This window comes from Molossus molossus, unplaced genomic scaffold (genome assembly GCF_014108415.1).
Source record: "Molossus molossus isolate mMolMol1 unplaced genomic scaffold, mMolMol1.p scaffold_m16_p_12, whole genome shotgun sequence".
Lineage (NCBI taxonomy): Eukaryota > Metazoa > Chordata > Mammalia > Chiroptera > Molossidae > Molossus > Molossus molossus.
In genome coordinates this window covers 38,208,499-38,220,628 of record NW_023425347.1, presented here as the reverse complement: position 1 = coordinate 38,220,628, position 12,130 = coordinate 38,208,499, and the positions used below count along the sequence as shown (strand labels likewise).

The window sequence follows — 12,130 nt, the reverse complement described above, 5'->3', positions numbered from 1 at the left end:
ACCAAATTAACTGCGTATTATAAGTAAGCCCAATTCTAGTTTGCAATCTCTAGCTCAGTAATGGCAAACCAGTGGCCTTGGGGCTTCTATTTTGGGTAGTTAGGTTTACAGAAGAACAGTAACCAGGCAAGTGTTTTGCTTGGTGGTAACCCCGTAGTGCCAGGGCTACCTATGGTTGGCATACCTATTCCTTCACACTGCTGTACTCCTTGCAGAGGTTCCTCCATACCCTACTAGCACTTGAATGTGTTTACCTGCTGGGTTCTGTATTATTTTAGACTGTGTAATGTCAGCTCTGGAAATACCTTCAACCTGCTCTTATAGAACATACTTTACTTTTGCGTGCTCACTATGTGCCAGGCTAGGTACACAGCAGGGAAAAAAACAGACAAATCCTGCTGTCCCAGAGCTTGCTTTCCACATTTTTCAAAAAACGTTGATTTCACAGTCCTTTTGCTTATGAAAAATTATAAGATATCCCAACAATGACCCACGGACCATGGGGGAGGGTGGACCTGGTCCGGCTGAAAACATAACCTTCTCTCGTACATATAGCTAATGTCCACAATAAAACTCAACGGAAGCAGCTTCGAATTCAGAGGTAGAATTCTGGGAATGGACTCTCTGCACATGTTTCTTCTAGCTATAAAATTAGACTTTTGACTGTCTTAATTTTATTTTCCAGCCATGACCTTAATAGGTTTTCTCACTCTCTTGAATTTGTGGGGTTTACTCTAGTTAATGCTGGAGAGCCCAGAGGACATTTTCTGCTTCAAGTTCTGTCCATCTGACCCTAACATTATCGCTGGAGGCTGCATCAATGGGCAGGTACATAAGGATTTTTTTTTTTTTAGCTATTTATTAATTTAGATAACATTCTGTAATAAAGACATTGTGACTGGTAGGTTTTTGAACTTAAAAAGTCAACTGAGCAGAAGGAAGGTGTGTCAGTTGTCTGCCGGCAACTGGGGAATAAAGATGTGTTAAGGGGTTGGGAGATGGGAATGTAAAAAAAAAATTGTTTTTTAAAAAACCTGCCTGCTGTAGGTAAGTAAATAAGTATGTGTTAGATGTGGTGTCGGGCTCGAGGTGTCCACAGGGTAATACAGTCATGATAGTTGGAACAAAACCAGGTCAAATCTATTTGTATTGCTGACACAGAATCACCCATTGTACTAGATTTCACAGAAGAACAAAATCCACAAAAGCATCAATACCCCTTTGTCAAGAGGCCTCTTGAAATTTTCCTAGACATAGGATTTAGAAGTTGATACAGAATGTAAACAGAAATTCACTTGAAAGCACACCTATATTGTTGAATTTGTGTGTGCATCATTTTAACACCATGTTTGGTTTTTTTCTTTTTATCCTTTGTTATCTAATTTATATAAAATTTAGACCCTATACTGCCCTGGTCAGTTTGGCTCAGCGGTTAGAGCGTCGGCCTGCGGTCTGGAGAGACCCGGGTTCAGTTCCCGCTAAGGGCACGTACTTCGGTTGCAGTTTGTCCCCGGCCCTGGTTGGTCGTGCGGGTGGCAGCCACTCGATGTGTCCCTTCACGTCGATGTTTCTCTCTCTTTCTCCCTTCCTCTCTCTCCCTCCCACTCTATCTGTACAAAAAAAATGGAAAAATGTCCTCGGGTGAGGATAAAAAAAAAAAAAAAAAAAAAAAAAAAATTTAGACCCTATCCTCCATTTGCCTGTTTCTCCAAGAAAGAAAAACAAAAATCGTAAAGCTATTTTGTAGTCAAAGTTTAAATTCACTGTGATCCAGTGAATTTGGTCATTACAAGGAGATGTGATCTTTTTTGGTGTGACTGGGAAAACTTCTTTGTGTTGAAATTTAATGTCTGCAGCACCCATGCCCATTTATCCAGAACAAAAAGCATCCAGGAAAACAAAACATCTCCCTCGGTTTTGTTCAACAATAACTGGTGGTCACAATGATCCCTCAAGCCCTGCAAATCCTGAAATGCCTTTTTTACTCACTATGAAGGTAATACAACTTTGTTTCAGTTTTAGGTTTTTGGGTTTTTTTGTGTGTTTTTTTAGGAAAAAAGTGTCAGGACATTTTGTTAATGTTTTAGTACACTGAAATGACTTTTAATAATAAAAAATTAATTTAGTGTTACATATTCTACTTTATTCTGATTTTTTAAAGAAATGATTCATGTATATGCAGATTTGGAGTTGGCCATAATATCCAATTAAATAGAAATCATCATTTCTTAGACTTTTTGGACAATTGAGTATTTGTATTTAATTCTGGAGAACAAGCCATTGTCTTCTGGGTTTAAAACAGCTGTCCCCACAATCATAGCACATTCCCCAAACAGAAGGTGACCGCTTCCCAAAGAGGAGGGGAACTGCATGACATTTACCTTGGATTTTAAAAATTACTGGCATTTATTAACACGTACAAAATCAAAGTGTTGAAAATATTTTTATAGAGAAGAAAACATTCTCTTTTATTTAAAAATTTTGTGTGTGTGTTTGCAGTACTTTATTTTATTTTTTATTGTTAAAAGTATTACAGATGTCTCCCTTTTTCCCCCATTCACCCCCTCCTACCCGCTCTCACCCCGCTCCTGCCTTCCCCAGTCTGCTGTCTGTGTCGAAAAAACTATTTGTATTGATATGCACTTGGATAAGTCAATCACCTTGAGAGATAATCAAATTTAGCCTATATTTTATGTAAGGCAGCAACTTTTCAAGCTAGAGAAGGAAATTTTTTTTTTTCCCTTTATTGATTTTAGAGAGAAAAGAAGGGAGAGGGAGAGAGAGAGATAGAAACATGGATGAGAGAGAACATCGATTGCCCGCCTCCTGCATGCCCCCAATGGGGATCGGGCCCACAACCTGGGCATGTGCCCTGACCGGGATTTAAACCAGCAACCTCCTGGTGCATGGGTCGACGCTCAACCACTGAGCCACACCAGCCAGACGGAAATCTTTTTTTTTTTTTTTTTCCTGAACAGATTTTATTACACGTGATGGGGCTCAGTCCTTCTTGGCTGCTGCCTTCCTCATGGCTGCAAGGACATTGCTCAGCTCCTCTCTCTTCCTCTTGGCACGGATGTGTGTCCCTTTCCTCGATGAATTTCAGGACCCTCTTGTCCTTAGAGACCTTGAGCAGCTCCATGGCACACCGCTCATAGGGGCAAAGCCACACACCTCTCGGATCGTGTCCCACAGGAACTCGGTGTGCTTGGTGAGGCGCCCTCGGCGGCTGTGCCTTGGCTTGCTCACGCTCTTCGTCACCCTGTGGCCCTTGTTGAGGCCCACGGCCATCGGGTAGCTCAGAGCCACGGCTGCCGTTCCTCAGTGGCTGCGGCTGCCCGGAAATCTTTTTTTTTTCATATTAGCTTTAAAAGTTTCTGCCTTCCATAAAATATAATCTAAATTTGCTTATCCCTCAAGGTGACTGACTTATTCAAGTGCGTACTAATACGTATCTATTTTTTTTTAATCTTTACTCTTGAAAATATGTAATAACATTTATTTCTGTTTCAGATTGTCTTGTGGGACATTACCAGACATGTCGACCGCATAGAACACATAAAGACCGGCAGCAGTAGAAGTAAAAAAGCCACACTCAAGGTTATCTTTTTATAATTTTTCCTCTTGCAAGTTTTTTTCCCCCCATTCAGGAGTTTATCAAAAGTACATAACAGAGTTGCCAAGTTAAACAAAGACTCAAGAGGCTGGGGGGTGGGGGTGGGGGGGTCAGTGCTATTCCCCAAACCTTCACATTTGCTTTGAACATTGTTCTGAATCCCTTTTATGTAGGCCCTTGATTAAAAACACCACAAAACAGGGTGCACCATCTATCCTGGGCTGTTAAGTTCTTTTTTTGTTGTTATTGCCATTAAATAAAATCAAGGAGCCAGGTGAGTTTTCTAAAGTGATATCGTTAAAGGATCACTGGACAGAAGGCCGAGTACCCAGGATCTGGGTCATAGTCCTGTGAGTTTGGACATTTCCCCCACCTCAGCAAACATCCATTTTCTCATGTGTGAAATGAAGGGAATAATAACACACAAAGATTTTGTGAAGCTGTGGATTCTACCCAGAGGGTTGGGGAAAGCTCCCTGAGCTCCTGCCTCGATATGTACCCACCATTTGCACATGTCCACCCCCGTTCTTCAACCCGAACATCACAGGTCTCTCACCAAGAAGCAGAGAGATGTGGCCTTCTGTGCACACCAAGGAACACTCCTTCAAAAGTGGGACCTCGTTGACTCTTTAGGGCGCAAGTCAACAATTTCTGTTAAATTTAGAGAGAGAATCTTAGACTAAACTGAAGGGGGAAAGTGTATAATCTTATACCTAAACATATGTACATAGAAACACTAATTTCTGTTTTTCTTTGAACTGGTATTTCTCCAAGTCTTAATTTTTATTGGCATGATGAGTGAAGTATGAGTTTGTTCATCAGCTCTCTGAAGTTAGCACCTAAACTTTTAACGCTTTTCCAGCCCATGTTTCTCCTTGAACCAGACATTAATAAAGAAGCGATGTATATCAGACACTGCGCAGTCTCCTCCATAGAAAATGGACATAAGAAAGTGATTACAGATATACACTGGCTGCCTAACACATTTGAGGTGAGTCTCGGTGGCTTCATAGTTTTCTTCTGTTGGATTAAAAATGTTTGGAAGATTTTGTCCAAAGAGGATGTTTCAAGTCAATAATCCATTTACACTTAAATTGTGAAATAACCAAGAACTAGGTACCAAACAGTTGTGTCCCTGTTACCAGATCCATATCTGACTTGGGGATGAGAGTAAGGCCAATGATTCAATTTCCGTGGTTTAAAAAGCACTAAAAAATATAGGCGGTGTCAGCACTGATATAATGCAATAATAGAGAAGATGAGGGTTTGGTATGTAGAAGCAGAGTGTAAGTACTCTACACCCTTAGCCTTTGCGGATTTCAAGTTTGTAACGTCAGCTGTTTGGAGCAGGCAGCTCTGACAGTCTGTGCCATTTAGAAATATGTCGTTTCACCAAGGCGGTCTCGGACGGAGTGAGCCTAGGGGCTGGGGAGGCGAACACTCACTGGGCAGTGGGCGAGTCCCGCTGACCACCCAGCACCGGCACCGCAGTTCAGCCCTGCAATTGTGTACTTGACTCACAAAGTCATTTTTGTGAATTTGGAAACTGGCAAGGTCCCCGAATGTTTCACGTAAGGACACTAAAGATCTTCTGTGTACTTTGAAGAACTAACAAGTGAGACTATAAATGAATATCTGAAAAATTATAGCTATGAAAGGTGATTAGCTCTTTAAAGTATTCAAATGGATTATGCAAAGCAGCAATACTTTGAAAAGTTAAACTGGACCAAAAGAAATGGCCCAGCTATAGTTTCTGTTATATATAAAAGTTTCAACATGTGGTAATGGAAGTTACAACCCAAGAGAAGGATTTTTAACTCACACCACACACACAATTCAAATGATTATAAATTTAAATAAAAATGACATCACAGGAAAATTACAACAAATCAGAATAAAATATCATATTTCTGGAATGGAGATAGTTTTCTAAACTAATTCATGTTGAAAGAAATTCAAAGCATACATGTAAATGTGTCAATTAAAAAATAAAGAGGAGCCCTGGCCAGTTCGGCTCAGCGGATAGAGCCGTCAGCCCTACGACCAGAGAGTCCCGGGTTCAGTTCCCACTAAGCACACGAACCTCGATTGCAGTTTGTCCATTGCCCCCGGTTAGGGTCGTGTGGGTGGCAACCACTCAATGTGTCTCTTGCATTGATTTTTTTTCTCTCTCTTTCTTCCTCCCTCCCTCCTACTCTATCTGAAGATAAATAAAAATAAAAAAATGTCCTCAGGTGAGGATTAAATAAATAAATAAATAATAAAGAGCGGCCTGGCCCATGTGGTTCTATTGGCTGGGTGTCGTCCCCTGCACCAAAAAGTTGCTGGTTCCATTCACAGTCAGGGCACAAGCCTGGGTTGCAGGTTCAATCCCCACTGGGGGGGCATATGGGAGAGAGGCAGCTGATTGATGTTATGCTCTCACGTTGATGTTTTTTTCTTCTCCCTTTCTTTCTCTTTAAAAAAAAAAAAATCAATAAAAACTATTTTTAAAAACTAAATAAATAAAGAGCAAATAACAAAAATGAAGGAAAATATTTGTCCCGAATGTGGTAAATAATACAAAAGTTCCAGTAAATAAGCAAAAGATAAATACTAACCTAAAAACAATTAGAATATAAACATGAAAATCATTTAGCCTTCCTAACATAAAAAAATTAATAATAGAGCAACAATAATATACTATTTTGGACCTATTTAATATCTGAATAAAAATTTTAATTCATACCCTGTCCTAGAAACAGTAAGATGGTGCAGCCAATGAACTCCAGCATTGTTGGTTCCAACATAAAACTTTTAGAATACAATTAATCGGTGTGATTCTTAAAGCATCTAAAATTTCCAGCTTTGACCAGTGGTTCATATTTTAGGAATTCATACAAAAAAATAATGCAATTTGTGTCTCAAGATACAAAATTACATGCACACCCTGACAAAGCATGCCAAAGTGTACCCATCAAAGACGACTGGAAAAAAATACGATGTGGAACTGTATTTGATTTTAAAACCTATTTGCCAGACCTTTATCATGTTTTCTAAATAATTAAAGCATCAAACCCCAAAGCAAGTAGGTCTCTGGAGTCTCACACCCTCTACAACCAGGGAAGCGCATTAGAAGGAGAGGCAGGATGGGTTCTGGATTATTTATCCGAGGTGAGGGGAGTTTGGCAGCTGTTACTGAAACTGAACCCGGTCGGCCACAGCAGTGCCGGCCAGGTTTCCAGGGTCTGAGCTCCTGCGATGCCAACAGGCCTTACCCGTGCTCATCCTCCCCCACTGCCCCGCTCACTTGCTGCCAGAACCCCATTTCTGCCGTCTCGCCCCTCAGTACTACCAGGAGGGTGGAGAATTGGAGAAAGCTGTGTTTCCCTATTGATTTGAGAGCGGCACCTTCACGCGTTGCCCGCAAACTTTTCACCTCATTTGAGAGCTAACTGGCTGGAATTTTGGACCTTCCAGGACCCTGAGGAGCATTACTCCTCCTTGGAATTGTCTGTGTGCTAGCAGCTCCGTGCCATGGCTGACTCAAAGTGTAGGTTCTGCCCTGGCCCCTGTGGCTCAGCGATTAGAGTGTCAGCCCAGGTACCAAAGGGTCTTGGGTTTGATTCCCAGTCAAGGGCATGAATCTGGGTTGCAAATTAAATCCTGACCCCATCAGGGCGCATATGGGAAGCAACCAATCAATGTGTCTCTCTCACATTGATGTTTCTCTCTCCCTCACTCTCTCTCTCTCTCCCACTCTCTCCCTCCCTCTCTTCCATTCTCTCTAAAAATCAATGGGAAAAAATCCTCGAGTGAGGATTAAAAAAAACCAAAATGTAGGTTCCATAACATTCACTGCATGCTGTTGGTGTCTAATTTAACACAAAACCTCTTTTCTCTTGATTTTACTGCTTAACTATCTTATTAAAGCTCCTGTGCTTAGCTCCGGAAATAATAATGAAAAACAGAAAGAGCCTACATTTCTAATAATAATGGATAATGAGATTATGATATGCCATCTATTTTATAAAACTATTAGAATGATTCAGGTAAGCATTGAATTATAATCTCAGGATATAAATTTATATGCATACTCATTAAAATTACATAAAAATGTTTCTGTGAAAAAAGACTGGAAAGTATATGGCAGAATTTTATTTGATTTTAAAATCTTCTATTTTGTGAATTTCTGTGATAGTGTTATGCTCCTTTAAAATTTTTAAAACAAAGGCCCGGCCAGTGTGGCTCAGTGGTGGAGCGTTGACCAAGTGGTCTCCAGTTCAATTCCGAGTCAGGGCACATGCCAGGTTGTGGGCCAAATCCCCAATGAGGGGCATGCAGGAGGTGGCCAGTTGATGCTCTCTTTCACCAATGTTTCCATCTCTCTCTACCTCTCCCTTCCTTTCTCTCTAAAATCAATAAAGGAAAAAAAATTAAAACAAGAAAAAATTAAAAATGTAAAAAGCTATGAGAAAGAAGTCATTACTGTTCTAAGTACATAGAACTTACTTCTGCCTTTTTTAAATAGATTAACAGAATGGGTTCCGTCTTTGAGAATCGAAGTGGGATATGCTGTCAACTTGTCACCTGCTCTGCAGATTGGTATGTCTTATCTTAAATGTTACCGAATATGTTTTCATGCAATGTATTCTTTCTTAGGTGTTTCTAAAATTGTTGTTCCTTAAGTAATCTCTATTATAGTCATTAAACTTTATATAACTGAAGGAAAGAATATTATAGATTGTTGCTGGTTAAAAATATTGTTTTATAGATACAAATATGTTGTAAAAAAAATTAACTAGGGCCCTGGCCAGTTTGGCTCAGCGGTTAAAGCGTTGGCCTGCGGTCCGGAGAGACCTGGGTTCGGTTCCCGCTAAGGGCATGTACTTTGGTTGCAGTTTGTCCCCGGCCCTGGTTGGTTGTGTGGGTGGCAGCCACTCGATGTGTCCCTTCACATCAATGTTTCTCTCTCTCTCTCCCTTCCTCTCTCTCCCTCCCACTCTAGCTGTACAAAAAAATTGAAAAATATCCTCGGGTGAGGATAAAAAAAAAAAAAAAAAAAAAGAATTAACTAGGTTTCATGATTTATACTGTTATATAATGTGATCCAAAGTTATTTTGCTTCCTCACATTCTCATATTTGGAAATTTGCATTTTGGGTTGTTTTCATTTAATTGTATCTTACAAAAAGTGAGAGTTTTATATTTTTATTGCATCTTGATAAAAAGTGTTTTTATAAAAAATTTGGTAACTATGTCGAAGAACGTTTATTTTAAAAATTGCATCTCCCCATTTATAGAACTCAAAGTTCATAATGAAATGGGAAATATGAAGAGTAACAGTATTATCTAGCATCCAAATACTGGCAAGATTTGACCATTCCAAATACCTTTGACCACAGTAGCAACAATGACACCTCAAGCCATAGGCTCTGACAGCAGAAGAAGCTGCTGTGGCAGGTGAAGGCATGAGCAACATTAGCATGGGCCAGGGGTGGGAAAGACACGATTAATCCCATGGCCATGTATTGGGTAAGGTTCTGTGATTGCAAGCAACAGAAATTGACCATGGCTAATTTACGGGGACAAAATAAATGTATTAGAAATACATTTATTAGAAGTTTATGCCGAAGCTCTACTAGGTGCTTTAATAGATTAACCTTTTTCATATTGACAACAACCCTGAAAAATACTTATGGATAAAGGAAATAAGGCTCTGAAGGTAAAGCTTGCTATATATGGTGATATATATAAATATATATACATACACACACACACACACAAAATCATTATATCATAGCTAGTAGGTAATGATGTTGCTAAATAAAAGGAAGAGCTTACTCAGGCCTCAGAAAAAGCCCTGGGGATTTGGATAGCAGGAGTAAATAAATGGCCAACCCCTTCATTATGAATGAATCAGTTCCAACCTTTGTGTCACCAGAGAGTCTGACTTCTATTACATTATGAACTCACCCCTGCGGCAGGGAAGGAATGGCAGAGCACCTTGAGTGACAGTTCCAACTTGACTGCATCCAGTAGGAAAGAAGCCGTTCCCTGCAAACAATTAGAATGCTTTCGCTAAAAAATGGGTGGGGAGAAAGTACTTATTCTCCAGGCAAAAGCAATACATGGCATCTATAGGACCACATGGAATATTATGCCGCAATTAAAATATATTATTTAATGGAAAAATGCTTATGGTGTAAACCACAAATGCAGAGCTATACTGTTCTTCAGTAGTCCTGGAAAACATTTAGAAATACTGAGCAGACTAAAAATATTGCCTGTTCTATATTAAACATACAGATCTTTGTCGTTTGTAATGACGGCCCTTGAATTTAGAAATATTCTAAGAATAGTTCCTTCAAAGGTTGTTAAAGTAAAAAGAAAAAGTTAATACATTTAGAAAAGCTAACTTTTAGTTACCTGGAAAACTCATTAGTCCTAACCTTTATACTTCAGCCATGCTGAAGGTGTTATAATATACGGTTCCATTCATTAAGAATGTGTGACTGATTTATACGGAAAGTTCAACTGAAATTTTATGTATTTAGCATAACCGTTTCACAAAAAACTGCAAATTAATGGCATAAATGAGATTCAAGAAGAGCTATGCAATTTTGAAAGTTTTAACTCAACTATAATTCTATTTTTAAATAGATTTTATTTCATCATTTGTGGTACTCTCCCAAGGATTTATGTTTTTACAACACAAAAAAGTATTGCTATTTTTAGTAAGTTTTCATTTTAATAATTTCTTAATTTAAATTTTAATAATGTTATCAAAATTAATTTAATTAATTTATTTTTAACTATTCATTAAGATGAATAAATTATTAGTATTAATTAAATAGTTCACATAAATGAACATAAGTTTTGTTACTCTTTAGTTATCATCTATTTATCTAAATACATATATATATCAATATCTTTAATAATATCTTAAATCAGGTTACTCATAACCTCAGTGATAGAAACCATGGAGCTAATATGACAGACTTTTTGTGGTTTTCATATAATTAATACAAAGATCCTATATACTACAGCAGTGTACAAGTTTTATTATAAATATTTTACTAAGTTAATTGCACTAAAAATAACACTCTATATGTGTGGAACTTATAAATAATTTTCACACACATTATCTCATAATCAACCTGTGAGGAAGGGGAAATAAGAGAAGTAACACTTCATGGATGCCTACTATGTAAAACGCACGTTAAATCCAACTCCATCCATGTATGTGGTGTTTTCACTGTATGTATGAATGGGAGTGACTGCTGATCTGCACAGGATTTCTTTTGGAGGTGATAAAAACCTTCTCAAACTGAATTGGTGATGGTTGCCTCACCCTGCGACTATATTGAAAACCACTAAATTCTGCATTTTAAATGGATGGATTTTTGTATATGAGTTATATTTTCAAAAGGCTGCTCTAAAAAAAACACGATTATGTCAATCTCCTAACTCAATAGTCATTTTTGATAATATTAGTCTAAAGACCAGCAAAATTATTAAATAACCATATGAACTGTATAATTCTCTAAAATATAAATGAAAAATAATTTTATTGGATAAAATCTAACTTTCAGAGATACTAAAATATAACCAGGATCACATTGCTAATGTGTAGCAGCAAGAATACTCGTCTTGAGGTTACACCTCTTATTTGTACTTAACAAAAATAATAAAATGTAAACTTTCTTTAAAGCACAGTATGTTTTTGGGACATCAGACAACAGAAAACTGCAACCCCTCAACCAACAGAAAAAAAGAAAGAAGAAAGTATTGAAATTCCTTCTGACATACCACCTACTTTTTTGCATCTAGATCTCTCCTGGAAACCTCTCTCTAAGGTAAGTAACATAGGATTTATTCCATATATTATATAATTTATATACATAGACATACACTGTAAAAGTAGAACAGCTCAAATTAACACAGAACTTTACAATGCATGTATTCATTCATCCAATAAATTCCTTGATTATTATGATGCCTGATTACATCAAGCCAAAATCACAATTATTGTCACTTGAAATTAATATTTGTTCATGTGTAAGCAAGCCAGAATGTAGAAACACTTTGAATAATAATTATTCAATTGTATATCAGTTACTTGAAGATGGGTACCATCCCAGGTTAGCCCAAGAAAGCTAATTTCGTCACTATTATTCTGAATAGTTTGCACATATCAATAGTAGGGAACAATATTGTAATACTTATGACCAAACAAAATTGTAAAGTAATTGAAAAGAAATTATTTGTAATTATCTTGAGTAGCAGAGCTTCAGGAAAAGCAATTTTAATTTAATGTCCTGGCCGAGTAGCTCAGTTGGTTAGAGCATCATCCTGGTATGCCAAGGTTGGGGGTTCAATCCCCAGTCAGAGCTCATACAAGAATCAACCAATGTGTGCATCAATAAGTGGAACAACAAAATCTCTCTCTCTCTCTCAAAAACCAATCAATAAAATTTTTTAAAAAAAGAAAAGTAAAGCAATTTTAATTTAAGAAAGACACAGCTATAGTGGG

General features: G+C 38.0%; 1 protein-coding gene across 1 annotated transcript in view; it reads left to right on the top strand.

Moving 5' to 3' along the window:
- Window positions 1-12,130, top strand: part of DNAI3 (dynein axonemal intermediate chain 3) — a 68,739-nt gene that overhangs the window by 32,372 nt on the left and 24,237 nt on the right. The window contains exons 9-13 of the mRNA XM_036256776.1: window positions 739-828; window positions 3,514-3,600; window positions 4,479-4,607; window positions 8,127-8,200; window positions 11,309-11,453. Of these exons, the coding sequence (XP_036112669.1) occupies window positions 739-828; window positions 3,514-3,600; window positions 4,479-4,607; window positions 8,127-8,200; window positions 11,309-11,453 (525 nt within the window). The remainder of the gene's footprint in view (window positions 1-738; window positions 829-3,513; window positions 3,601-4,478; window positions 4,608-8,126; window positions 8,201-11,308; window positions 11,454-12,130) is intronic.